Raw genomic sequence first — 13,334 nt, 5'->3', positions numbered from 1 at the left:
TGCACCATATCTGCCTCAATGTTGGTTACGCATTGTGCGCCGCTTCAGGAGACGAGCCAAGAAATTACACCGCTTTTCCCATAGGAGCGATTTATTTCAGCAATGTCGCGACAGTGAATGTTTAGCACCACATTTACGAAACAACACTGGCAGTAATGTGTTGCACAGGTGATATGCCACAAATTTTACCTGTTGGGACAATATTATGTCAAGAAGCCTTCGCTGATGAAAAGACAATGTTTGGACTAAACGAGGAAGAACAAAATGTTAATATATGATTCATAATAATGATTGTTTATAGCACATTTTGTTTTAGGCTTTAAACATACGTATAGCATTAAAAACGTTGTTCAACTATTAATTGGGGAAAAAGTTATCTTTTAGCACCATCTGCTGGTGTGTTTTGGTTACTACAAGGTTGCTCCTGCCAGTAAGGGTTTTAATTACCCTTAAAGAATGTGTTAATTGTCCTTATTCTTTACTGGCATTCTTCACGCTGACATGTAAATTATTATTGATGTAAAAAAATGCCATGAGATTTTTGGCATTGATTTTAGAATATCATCTGCTCTTATTTTTACAATGCACATAGTAAAATGAAAACATTTTTTGTCAATAAATACATACAGTAATATTTGTACATGTATATACAACATTTATTTCCATTCTGTGCAATATATTTTGCAGTTCATGACCGCTACTGTATGTTTCAATTGATTTATTTGCTCATTTTATTTTATTGGTCAAATGCAGCATATGTTTAAAAAAAAAAAAAAAAGAGACAGATACCAGGACGATGTTGATCCCAAATGTATTCGGGGATTCACACCTGACTTATACAATGTGATGAAGACCTTTGTTTGACCTCCTTTGTGTGTCAAAGTCAGCGATGTCCTGAGTTCTTCCCTTTTGATATATGAGGGTGTGGCCAGTCCCTGGACTGGAAGTATCCCCTGAGTGCTGCAAGGTCCACAGCAGGGAAGTAGGCACCGATGCGTTTTCGTAGCCACCACTTACCCTCAGCTGCACTGGTGCTGCCCGGTTGGCTGAATTTATATCTAAAATGTTCTCCTCGAACCCACCTGATACGTAGACAAATTAGGAGTTAATACTCGTCTTGTTTATGCTTGTTACAAACTTGCAAGTATTGCATTGAACACAGATTATTGTTGTGTACGTAGACCTTTTTTTTTTTTTAAAGATAATTTTGTAACAAATCAACAGACCTGGGGATGCCTCTGTCTTGAAATGGGTTGTGGTCCAGCAGCGAAAGAACCGCGCTATCGTTAGCTAACAGGCGTCCTGCTATGTGAATGACCCACTCACTCTGCTCGTAGGTCTGTGTGGGAAACAGGAACGTGAATGTTTTTTTTAAACTAATCAAACTGTTCTAAAAAAAAAAAGTACTGAATGGAGAATTGTAAAATAAACCTGGAAGGCCGCAAACCACATAAGCCAGTCCAAGCGGTAATGATACGGGGAAATGAGGCACGGTCGTCTGTAAGGATCTCCTGGCTTACAAAGGAATCGGTATTCCTCCCAGACTGCCTTCGGGTCTTTTGGATCCTCACTCAGAGTGCCTTGGAAAATCACCTCAGTGCGCTCCTTGGTAATACTGGAGAGAAAACAGTTCAGGTCTGAGAGTTGATAAGCGAGGCACCCCAAAATATACTTTAATAATTACTGCTACAATGTACCTGCCAAATGCCCCGTAGGTGTTGACGATGCGAAGTGGGTCAAAAGAGGTGTTCATCACCTGTCTGGGACTCAGTAGGTTCATGAGGACCGGAACACTCAGGCAGCCAATCAGAATGCCCAAAGACACATTGACCACCTGACGGATTCGCATTCCTAGGTCCAGTATCAAATAATATAAATGTTGTTTTCAGTTTTCAGTCAAATCTGAGTCCACTTCTCACACTGCAACTGCTCAGCATAAATACCTTTAGTGGCTTCAGTTGTTTGTCCATTTTTATCCTCATCTTGAATCTTCAAAACGGCTTTCTTGGCCCCGCTTCCGGAGCGAAACAAAAAGTCCAAAGATGCGTCATCGAAACAGGCCAGACTGGGAACAATGGTCAACCAGTTGAGAAAACTGAGGTTGCCACTTACTATCAGAACAACCTAGACGTGGGATGATCAATAGTGATTGACAATTACTGGAATAATCCATAGAATAATCGATTCTAAAAAGATTGAGGTGTATTAGTGTTTGAAATAATTTGACCTGAAAAAGGATCTGGAGCACGCCATTGACGATACACATTCGTCTGCCCAGGAAAGTGAATAAGGGGACGATTAACTCGATAAAGTGGTTGGACATAGTCTCCAAGCGATGGAACCACCAAGGGGAACGATGCATGTAGTAAGACACGGGGTTTGGAACGGGCTGTGTCTGAAATGAAAATGGTGAGGAGAAAGGAAATATTTTGGAATAGAAATGTAAGAGAGTGGCCAATCCAATTTTACATCACAGAGAAAAAAAAATCAATCAACCTCATAGTGATAATCCATGCAGGTGAGGTCTCGCCAACATTTGTCCCCTCTGATTTTAATCAAGCCCTGTCGTATAAACAGAAGCCAGTTAAATTTGTGCAAGTATAAGGAAGAAAGTTTTACTTACAGCGCCAAGCATAATGCGGACAATTAGCCATCTGAAAGTCCAGATGCAGACGAGGGAAGGGGGGCAGCGGCGGGGGACTTGGGACAAAGTCCACACAGGACACAGGAAAATGGCCAGGAATCCCGTTTCCAACAACTGACTCTCCCAGCCTGGATAAAGAATAACAATCAATGCAAGTCCATCTCGATGTGGATTGAGGATGCTTTGATGGATGTACACATCTTACCAAAGGAGTACCTGCAGAGGAATAAAAAAAAAGCTATTTTTATACAACCAATAAAAATAAAAAAAATCAATTAAAATATGAGTGAGTCCAAAACTTACCACAGCTGACCAACATTGACCAAGGAGTGATACAGCACCCACAAGGAACCCATGATCACCATATTCGCCATTCCCGTCACCAGAACAAAACCAGAGAAGATCATTCCCAACACGGCAATGCCATCGAGGTTGGCGTCCATATTGGTCCAGTCCAAGAACCAGAGGATGGAGGGTGTGTAAGCTAGAGCAGCCATGCCTATCTTTCCTCCCACGTAGCGTTTGACACTATTGAGGTAGCTCTTGCAAGGCATCAGACCATTTTCGCCGATCAGCTGTTTATTCTGGTTGTAAGCGACAGTGAAGGCCACAACTAAAGAAAAAAAGACATATTGGAGAATCATATTAAGATTTCTTTCAAATCAACAATGGGAAAGCCATGACAATATGTCATTCAATAGTTGACATAAAATGTTAATTATGGGTCATGTTTACTAATATTTAACATATAATTGTATTCATTCAGAGAGAACCCACGGAAATGAATGCAAATCCAAAAAGGAGAAAAAAAACTTGGATTCCATACTCACAGTAAATAAAGGAGACCGAGCGCAGCAGCACAATACGAGTGAGCCAGAAAGTCCCCGTTTGTAAAGGTTGGAGTTTTTCTTTCTTGGTCTCTTCAATTGTGTTTGCTTCATCTTTTTTGCTGATGCTGTCACTAAACTTTGCCTCAGTTGTTAAACCAACTCGCAGGCGTCTTTTCCTTATTGACGCGCCTTCGTTCTCACAGGAGGTCGCCATGTTGCTGGTACGTCACGTGGTCACGTGAGAAAACAAAGGCAAAAGTTCATTTTTTCTTATTTTCAAAAATGTCATTTGCATTGTTGCAATAAAAGGAACGCACTATTATCTGACATAATAATTTAACTAATATTGTTTTTTAATCAAATATATATTCAAATTCAAATTATTTTCACATAATTGTGCCTTAATAGAGTGATGTTATAGAAAATGTAATCAGTTCATATATATTATAAATCATTTCTACACATGTATCTGTGCCACTCCCATCATCTGAAGCAGTTGAGAGGTGTATTATTTCAATTCCAATCCAGTATTATCAAAAAAAATCTCTAGAATAGAATATTTCAAAAATACCTGTGTGTGCACAAATGACAAACACAATGAATGTTCGTAAGTGTAAGTTTTTATAGTAAAACAAACAATTACTGCAATTAAATGATCATCCTGGTCTTAAAAAAGGCTAATAAATAAAACACTCATATTACATTACAATCCCTCAAAGCAGCAGCAACAATTTCACAATGAGCAACAAAGGCAACATCTGTTTAAAATGAACTTTCCCACAGTTATGTTAAAAGCGACTGGTCACTGAGAGTTTGTGTGTTTTTAATGCATATTTGTGGTCAACAGTACTTTGCAGATATAGGTTGAACATGGTTTCAATGTCAGTGGTTCCAACTCACTTAAAACATACTCACGTAGAACCGCACACAGCCTACAGTCAATAAATTAACATTGCAATATTACTCAGTGTAAATATCACTTCATAACAGAGTTCAAAGTCGTTAAACCATTCACGAGACAGAATTCCAGGGGCGGGTCGACATGTCTCACACAGCTTGCTGCAAAACGTTCAAGCCTTGATTTACAATACGGGTTCGATAATATCAACCTGGCTTGTGTTAACTCATCACCTTTCCTCAAACCACAGTCCACGGTCACACTCGTTCTGTTCCGAGATCAGGCCAACTCCATCTTCAGTCTTGCTTATTTTTAAGGCCTCAGGGTTTGTGTTTAAAATGAGCCTCCACTGCAAAAAAAAAGATGATATTCAACAAAATACATGTAATTCATAGTGTAATTCAAAGTTAACCACAAATTAGCTCATTATTAGCCGTGCTAAACTGTCTGAAACATTATCACGGGAGAGGCACTATCAAGCTGAAGCACCCACATCCCCCAAAAGTGCCACACCCTGTTATCATGCTAAAAGGTAAGCAGAGTTGCATTGAGTTTTTGCGGATTAGCATTGCTTCCGATAACCGCCACATATTCGATTGTTTACGTTTGTGTGCCACATACATAGAAGTGGAGGCACTACTTTAAAAAAAATAATAATAAAAAACCTGATACCTGCGTATTCCTGCGGCCTCATGGGCCGATTGATGACTCTCTGAAAGGCTGCGATCCAATCCCGTTGCTCGGCCTCAGTCTCGCAAGCAAACAGAAACTTCCTGTCTGGTGTGACAATGGTGATGCCGTGATTCCAGTGATGGCCCTGAATAGTTGAGGGTAGGCCAGGAAGAACGGTGTAACTGTTCTCTTTACTGCCGATGAACACTTCGCCGCGGGCGTAGGCGTCCTGGGAGTAGAGTAAATGAAAAATTGGATTTACTTTACTCAGCAAATTCAAAATTACAGAGTATGTTGTATCATACCAAAGGGTCTTTAAAATACATCAGTCGCCTGTCGTCCATCGTGAACCACCTCTTCTTGAAGCCTTCTGTGTGCTGCACCATCAAAAGTAAACATAAAAAAAATAAAAAAAAACTTGACACAAAAACATAAGAATCACTGACATACAAACCTTTGGACCTGTTTTCTCCATAAAACCTTCCTTCATGAAGTTCCGGGTCAATTTTGGCACCAGCTGGAAAGCAACAAAACTAAAGTGAAAAAGAAGCATGAGTGAAATATTAAACATGGGTTTTGCTAGCATGCCCGCAATTTTTACTTAAAGAACATTTGGAGATTAATATGCATGTTCGGTGCTGAGGCTATATGAATAATTAAAATGCCACAACCTGCTTCGTGTATCTTTAAGAACAATACTGAAAATGGTAAAACCCTGCAAAAAAAAAAAAAAAAAAAGAATGACGTGTCATCCATCCTCACCTCTTCATTACTTGCTCCAGGGAAGGCCACTTGTAGGTAGTGGAACCTGGCAGCTCTGATTGCATTGAACCAATCGACCATTTCCTGGTCAAAACAACAACCAAAATAGCTGCATTTAACTAAAAAAAAAATCCTTTAAAATATGATTGTGCGCTTTGGCTATGAGGATGCTGCAGTATGGGATCGATACCTCACAAGGAGGCTGAATGAACCCAATGAACTGGATGTGCCGCTACTTGGCCAGCAGAGGGCGCAGTGCATTAAAACAAACCCATCATACTTCCTTTCCCATAACCTCTTACTTTCTGGTTCTGCTTCCCCCCCCAAAAAAATGTGCTGTGAAAGAAAATATGTCATAAAAGTCATTTGTGTTAACACACCTTAGAGTCGCTGTGGTAAACAAAGATGTTTCTTGTGCTGTTGTCTTTTAGGTAGGTGATCTGCAGTCCGCACGGGTTGCCAATCTTGGCCGGTTGGAAGGTGGCATTGAGGGTTTCGATTTTCATAATCGCCTTGGGATCTCGGGCCTTGCATTTAAGCAACGCAAACAAAACAAAACACTGTAAAAGGTTTTGCACTTCTTTACAATTAAAAGTTCAAATATTGCTTACATCCTGCTTGTTGAAGTATTTCAGGGCACCTTCCCTCTCCGACAGGATGAACTTTCGGCTGAGAAACTGACCGTTGTCTCGTCCTCGTTTCCATAGAAACCCCTCGCGGTATCCTGAGGTGAAAAACGTGTTTGAGTAAGGCAGGCTAGGAGAACATTTGTACCATCGACAGTGACATTGTGTACCCGAGAAGGAAAAAAAAAAAAAAAGGCAGAATTTGGAAGGAAATGCAAGGCACATATTGTCTCTCAGCCAAATGAAATCCTTGTTATTAATATTCGGTTCTATTTTAAGCACAAATGCTTCCTCTTTACTCTATTTTGGCCAAAGGCTCAGCCTCTATTTGTTGCTCTTCTATTTCTGTCAATGCTTTCTTATCCGTATCTATTTCTGTGTATTGAATTGGAGGACATCTCTGCAAAAATAAAAAGCATTTTTAATAGACATAATAGGACAAATTTTAAGCTTTTATGGGATTAAGATTCAGTGCAATGTTTTTTTTTGTGGCGCTTGTTACTAATTATGTGAGAGAAACATTTTTTTGTTATGCATGTGAATGAGTCTAAAAAGTCTCATAATTTGTATTGTAATGGAGACATGAAAGGCTCATGTTCCCTCTGGTTTTATCACACTTTGGCGATAAAAAAAAAAAAGGAAGTCATTGCCATTAAGGGCAGTGAAACTGCTTTGATTACCCACAGTGGGTTTATCACTTCATGCAAAGCCATTAGCATCCATTACCAGTTTTCTGCAAAGGTAATGAGACATCAGACAATGATTTGATCCCTTGTTGGGAATAAAATATAAAGTAGCGTGGCTTTAAATACATCCAGTTTTCGAATCAAAATCATGTACAATAAATGTCCGTATGGTAATATCTTCCGTTCTCCCGCCCCGCTGCTCTCATTTCCATTTTTTTTTTTTCTCCCCAGCAATTGACTGCTTTGCTTTTGTCTTCTTGTCCCAAGCACGGATTTTCTCTGTGTGTGGGTGGGCGGGCTACAGATGAGCCTTTGTGTCTGCGACTTTCTAACATGAAACATTCACCTCTGTTAGCATTGCCTCTTCAATCAATTGCCCTCATTGTCCCCACCCACGACTCCTTCCCGGTAGACTCTCGACCTCTACTTCCCTCCTATGCATTTACAATCAATGCCTGACATTGGCCAGGTTACTGCCAATAGTTTATCTCCATCGATCTTGAAACAAACACACACAAAGACAAAATGGAGAGATGCACTTTGGCCAAGATGAAGAAAGCTTGATAGAATGACTCGTATTACTCTGCCATGTATTTTGTGTGTGTGTGTGTGTGCCGATGGCTTTCCACTGTAACAAAGGATGGGTGAGGTCACTACAGGCCAATAAGAAAGCAGCTCCTCATAAATACACCCAAGTGCCCTTACACTGTATTTTTACTCATCTTGAGCTAACGACACAGGCTAAACTAGACACATCCAAAAATGGTGCTGTGCATGCTAAATTATTAGCACTCTGTCAGTGTCAATATGTCAGTAAGTTGATTCTACCTGCTGTGTAAGGTTCTTGCTTCTCTATGAACTCAAATTCATTCCTCTCGTACTTGGCTCGGATCCATTGCTCTCTTAGCATCCTGGAAACACAATGACATCATTCATTTAGAGAATTAATTGATCATGATGCAATGACTTGAGGAAAATGGTATCATCGATCATAATTAAAAAAAATTTTATTGGAAGGAGTCTGAGCAATTCTAAACTGTGGTAAATTATACTCTGTGAAAAGCAAAGGGTTCACCGTAATCATGTGACCTATATAATGGGAAGTTCCACATGTTCAAGACATCAAGTCAGCATCCTCATTTTAGTGGTTACTGAGCAAGTCACTGCTATTTTAAGACACACACACACAAAAACTGAATTCCTCATCCAGCCTAACTTTTAAAATGGACGTTTTGCTATTCCATCCTGCAGACCTGTCTGTTTCTTCACTTTAATGAACTTGAATAATGGAACAACCCCAAGCCTTGTGTTATGCCGATAGTTGCTGAGCACTCCAATGTGTTTTTGGGCTATAAAGTTTGGTGTAAAAAGCCAAATTAAATCCAATTTATTTATATAGCCCTTAATGACAAAAAGGGGCTTCAAACCTGCTTTTATTAATTAAAATATGAGAGTACTTACTTGCAGTCAGTATGCGTTGGTCTGTAGTAGAACGCGGGAACATTCTGCTCATATTTAGCCCGAGCGACATTGTTTCCCAAATCTGCCATAATCTGAAAGACAGGGGGGAAAAAATGATGTGATTATTCAATAGTTTGCATTAATAGATTGATGAATCCCTTTATCACCTTCATCGGGAACAATGACCCATTTGGAGTTTTTAAAATGTGCAAATCCATGCAGAGATGTTCTCGTCACTATGACACAGACATGCTAATCACTAATCCGATGGACAAAAATAAATGTCCAAAAGGTAGACGAATATTGGCCGTGGAATATGAGGCTATCATCCTACTAAATAATTCATAGAAATGACTTATCATTTTCCCTTTTTTTTTTCCCTCAGTAGGTTTCTGTTGTATGATTAGTCATCAGGGCTACATTCTCGAAAATCCAGATTGGAAGTCAGAACGAGCAAAGATTTGGTGAAAACGGGGTCACTTAATTGTATGGGGTTACGGGCATGAATCATCAATTTATCTGGTGATGCCAACGTTTTTTTTTTTTTTATGTATTTTCACTCATTTATCTCATAAATTATGTATTTATTCCAGTGACTTCCCATCCACATTTTATTTTATTTCTAAAAAATTAACTGGCCCATTTGGCCATTTTAAAAAGTGAGCACAATTATTCTTATTCTTATTATTTTTTTTTTAAATGCAATCAATTATTTATATTGACTAAACTACTAATACCAATGTGCCCGTGTGGTAACAATAAAATATGCATCCAACTTCAGTCCGACAAACTCACATTTATTACCTTCTCACTTCCCACATCTCAACCTTCACTGAATGACTCACAATATTAACCCCCCCCCCCCCCCCCCCCAAGGTCTTTCCCGACAGCCTGTTTAACTACTGATGTGATGACTTCACATATCCAGCCTGGTATTCAAGACAACATTCAGCTTGCTGCCACAACGAAAATATTGGTGGGGAAATGCGTCATGTCTTCCTTAAATGTCATGGAATATTATATTGCGAGTACACACTCCACGGCGTTTTATGCTTGCTTTAAGAGCCTCACCTCCACTTCACTTTCTTCCCACGTGTCCCGAATGGACTTGACCCTGCTGATGTGCGGGATGCTGCGATGAAGGAGCGAGCAGGCCTGGCAAACAAACACACCCAGTGTCAGTGATGCCCAGTCTGGCTCTGCAGGCAGAAGACAAGAGAAGAGAAAGAGGAAAAAAGGAGATGTGGCAGGAAGTAAACAAGCAGGGTGATTGAAGGCCGGTGAGTTTGGGGAGAATGAGAAAATGAGAGGAGAGGAATAGAGCAACAATAAGATTTCAGGGTACAGATGAGATTGAAGCACAAATAGTTCATTGTGCATTTTTTTTTTTAAAAAGCACAGAAGCATGGCAAAATGTAATTTTCAGGAAATCCTGTTTAGCTTGCAAACAGGAAACAGATCTTCTGAAATTAGATCATCAGATCTAGACTGCCACTTTCATCACCAGATCTTTGCTTCATCTCTTACACACATGACCAATGGGCATAAAGATCAATCGATAATAATTGATCAATCGCATTTAAGTGTCATTTATCATTAATAATTGTGTGTATGAGCAGATGAATTATCTCCCGTGACATTGCACACGAACCGATTGAGAATATGTGAAATGTGGAAATTATGTTATCAACAACATCTTGCGCAACACCTGGTCACTCAGGACAGTGGTTACCGGGGTAACGCTCTGTTATGCATTTTACGTCACTCATCTGTCTGCATGGGTTGAATGGAGTCTTCATTTAACTAACCAGATTTTTTTGGGGGAGAGGGAGAGCGACAATAAGAAGCAACTACATTATCTGCTACATCTCACACGCTCGACAGCTGCCATCTCTCACAGACGCTTAGTGAACACACAGACACGGAATATGTGAAATTCAAATGAGAGCTAAAGGAGAGTGAGTAAAAAGAGAAAGGAGATTGGTTTTATTATCCAGCGAACCCTAATACCTTCCTATTTAAGTGTCCAAAGATTTTGCATCCAAAATCTGCAAGAGCAAGTCTGGCTCCAGAGTTGCTCTTCTGCAGCCAGTCCTCAGAGGAACCATACCAGGAATCTTGAGCGGGCTCGCCTCCAAGTGCCGGGCATACAGCCCATCCTGGAACCTTTGTGGCCACTTTGGCTTCATACCACTTCAGAGAGAACCGTGGCGGAGGTATATGAGACAACAAACAGTTGGTGGGGGGGATGTAATAAAAAGGTAAAAAAAAAAAAAAGAGCTTGCTTGTGCATGTGATAACATGGTGCAAAAAGTGTGCTAACTGTTCTTAATTTGATATAATAACACCCTAGGGGTGATTATGGTTAAATTATCATTGATTGTCCCATCTCTGTAGTTTAAAATGAATTTATTAGATGAGCAAGATCCAGTCTTGTTTGCAATAGTCTTCTACCTTGAGATGCCATCATATCACAATGGACTCACTCTCATTGCTGCAAGAACAAAGCAGGTTCATGAGAGGACAGTTTATGTCTGGTGTGCACACACTATGACAATCCACACAGACACACACGCCCCCCCCCCCCCCCCCCCCCCAAAAAAAAAAAAATCTGACAGTGAGTGCATTGTGTCAAGAGGCGGTCAAGATGGACTTTACATACCCGGATTTCCGCAGTCCGCGCACGTCTCGTTGTCTGGTCTGGTGAGTACGTCTTGCAGGACCCGGTTGGTCCCCTCCGGTTCCATGATGAACGTCTTCGTGCACAATACAAGCACATTCGCCGACTGGTGGCAAATGCAAACAGAATGTGCAGACCATCACCTGTCTGTCAGCCGGATGCTCTCTCTGTCTCTCTGTCTCTCTCTCTCTCTCTCTCTCTCTCTCTCTCTCTCTCTCTCTCTCTCTCTCTCTCTCTCTCTCTCTCTCTCTCATCTGTTCACTGCGACATCCAGTGGTGATGTTGCGTCATTACAATAAGTATCAGTATTAGTAGAAATACTACTTGTACAACAACTAATAATAATAATAATAATAATAATAATAATAATAATAATAATAATAATAATAATAATGAAATTACATGGAGCCTGTAGGTGAATCAAAAATTTTGTATTGGATCTCAAAATGATCATCACTTTAGTTGTAATATTAGTCAGCCAACGTGACAGAATATTTTAAACATCTCGTGCACTTTGTGGTGTATTTTATTATAATTCCTATTGTGACGAAGGTCATCGGTTTTGCAAGGCTCGACTAAAATGTCTGCCTTCGTGTATTGTGAGGTCATAATTACGCGCAACTACGTCACAATTGCGACTATCTCTCCCGTACCAAAACAAAACATGTCGACCGCAATGAATTTCGGGTCGAAGAGCTTTAAACCTCGACCACCTGACAAAGGGTCATTCCCACTGGATCACTTTGGTACGTTACACATCGTTTCATAACATTTATTATCTTTCTTCATGCTTATACCTTTGCCACTCAGATCTAATCCGGATGCCATGACAGCCAGTGATGTGTTTAAATGTGGGTCATTACTTTTAGATGGACACAATTTCGTATCAAAATTATGATCGGATGCTCTATTTTCATGGACATTGATAATATTGATCCGATTCCACTATGTCTTTTGTTCGCTCTGTTTCAACTGTCTTCCGGTTTTAATCAACGTCATATAGTGACGTCACAGACATGCGCAGTAACGACGGTTTTCATGCGCGACGATCAGATTATCAATGTATTTAAACCAATCATCTCGTTCGGAATAAAATCTTAATCGGAATGGGTTTGCTCTGGTACATGAAGCATTTTAATCGAGATCAGCCTTTTAATCCAAATAAATGTGTCCATGTAAATGTGACTGAGAACAAACATATTAATGATGGTGTTATTATATATTATTATTATTATTATTATTATTTGTATTTTAGGAGAGTGCACAACCTTCAAGGAGACATTCATGAAATGTTTACAAAACAGCAGCTTTGACAATTCCAAGTGCCGGATTCAATCCAAAGCCTACCTGGAATGCCGCATGCAAAAGTGGGTTTCAATATTCATTTTAGATTACTCAAATGCCCAATTAATTAAAATATTCTGTGTACTATCATCTTTTATTGCAGTCAACTCATGACAAAGGAACCTCTGGAGAAACTTGGATTCAAAGACCTGGCTGATCCTCCTCCCAGCCAATAGTGACAACGCCGCAATGCTGAAAATATGACTTGTGTATTTGAAATATGAAACAGAAGTGTGCAAGCGAGGTTGATGGAATGTTCCAGGATTGTATATGAAATTTAATATGCCTTTCGACATATACTGTAAATAATTAAATCGTTTGTACTTGAACTAAGGTGTGTGTATAGCTTGAATATTTGTGTCATTGATTTCAGAACTTCACCGTTGCACACTCCCACCCAACAAGCAGGGCTAGTACACATTTTGGTATAAAATATGAGTTTTTGAGATGGACTCCATCACTTGGCTGATATTTTTGCTTCATTTAACCATAAGTCTGTGTTTATGTTGTTAGGGAAATTTTATTCTATCTTGGAAACATTACAGATATTCTTTTAAATAAAATTAAAATAGTTTTAGTCTACCTTAACAATAAAGGAGTCAGCCTCACTGTTCAAAACAATATCAATGTTTTGCTGTCACTCCAGTATTGACAATTCATCATTTTCATTTTTAACTGCTTATATATAATGTATTCACAATGCTGCATGGAATAAATGTCTGACAAGACTT

The 13,334-nt window shown here is 39.6% G+C and overlaps 3 protein-coding genes across 8 annotated transcripts; 1 reads left to right on the top strand and 2 right to left on the bottom strand.

The window, feature by feature from the left end:
- Window positions 1-119: 119 nt before the first annotated feature.
- On the bottom strand, window positions 120-3,698 carry lmf1 (lipase maturation factor 1). Its single transcript, XM_085903956.1, has 11 exons — window positions 3,475-3,698; window positions 2,948-3,257; window positions 2,850-2,860; window positions 2,624-2,772; window positions 2,497-2,562; window positions 2,228-2,395; window positions 1,944-2,124; window positions 1,698-1,851; window positions 1,432-1,615; window positions 1,227-1,339; window positions 120-1,082 (listed from the first exon to the last, which is right to left on the bottom strand). The coding sequence occupies exons 1-11, from the start codon at window positions 3,686-3,688 to the stop codon at window positions 884-886; spliced, it is 1,749 nt and encodes a 582-aa protein (XP_085760082.1). The 5' UTR covers window positions 3,689-3,698; the 3' UTR covers window positions 120-883.
- Window positions 3,699-4,139: 441 nt separating this feature from the next.
- LOC147039417 (arf-GAP with dual PH domain-containing protein 1) lies at window positions 4,140-11,443 on the bottom strand. 6 transcript variants are annotated; one of them, XM_085903759.1, is made up of 12 exons: window positions 11,242-11,443; window positions 10,590-10,772; window positions 9,651-9,734; window positions 8,580-8,671; window positions 7,947-8,029; window positions 6,418-6,530; window positions 6,187-6,333; window positions 5,807-5,890; window positions 5,499-5,561; window positions 5,350-5,421; window positions 5,045-5,273; window positions 4,140-4,721 (listed from the first exon to the last, which is right to left on the bottom strand). In XM_085903759.1, the coding sequence occupies exons 1-12, from the start codon at window positions 11,356-11,358 to the stop codon at window positions 4,693-4,695; spliced, it is 1,296 nt and encodes a 431-aa protein (XP_085759885.1). In that variant the 5' UTR covers window positions 11,359-11,443; the 3' UTR covers window positions 4,140-4,692. The 6 variants fall into 6 exon arrangements, with proteins under 6 accessions (XP_085759885.1, XP_085759886.1, XP_085759887.1 ...); XM_085903760.1 differs by lacking the exon at window positions 10,590-10,772 and having other exon boundaries at window positions 9,651-9,778; XM_085903761.1 differs by lacking the exon at window positions 10,590-10,772.
- A 419-nt stretch (window positions 11,444-11,862) lies between these two features.
- Window positions 11,863-13,324, top strand: cox19 (cytochrome c oxidase assembly factor COX19). Its single transcript, XM_085904119.1, has 3 exons — window positions 11,863-12,005; window positions 12,515-12,626; window positions 12,707-13,324. Exons 1-3 carry the CDS (start codon window positions 11,924-11,926, stop codon window positions 12,777-12,779), a joined length of 267 nt encoding a protein of 88 aa, XP_085760245.1. The 5' UTR covers window positions 11,863-11,923; the 3' UTR covers window positions 12,780-13,324.
- Window positions 13,325-13,334: the final 10 nt, after the last annotated feature.

The sequence above is a fragment of the Syngnathus leptorhynchus genome, chromosome 22, assembly GCF_054491065.1.
Source record: "Syngnathus leptorhynchus isolate UIUO chromosome 22, UIUO_Slep, whole genome shotgun sequence".
Taxonomy (NCBI): domain Eukaryota; kingdom Metazoa; phylum Chordata; class Actinopteri; order Syngnathiformes; family Syngnathidae; genus Syngnathus; species Syngnathus leptorhynchus.
The sequence above is the reverse complement of the archived record's forward strand: the minus strand, read 5'-3'. Positions and strand labels throughout refer to the sequence as shown.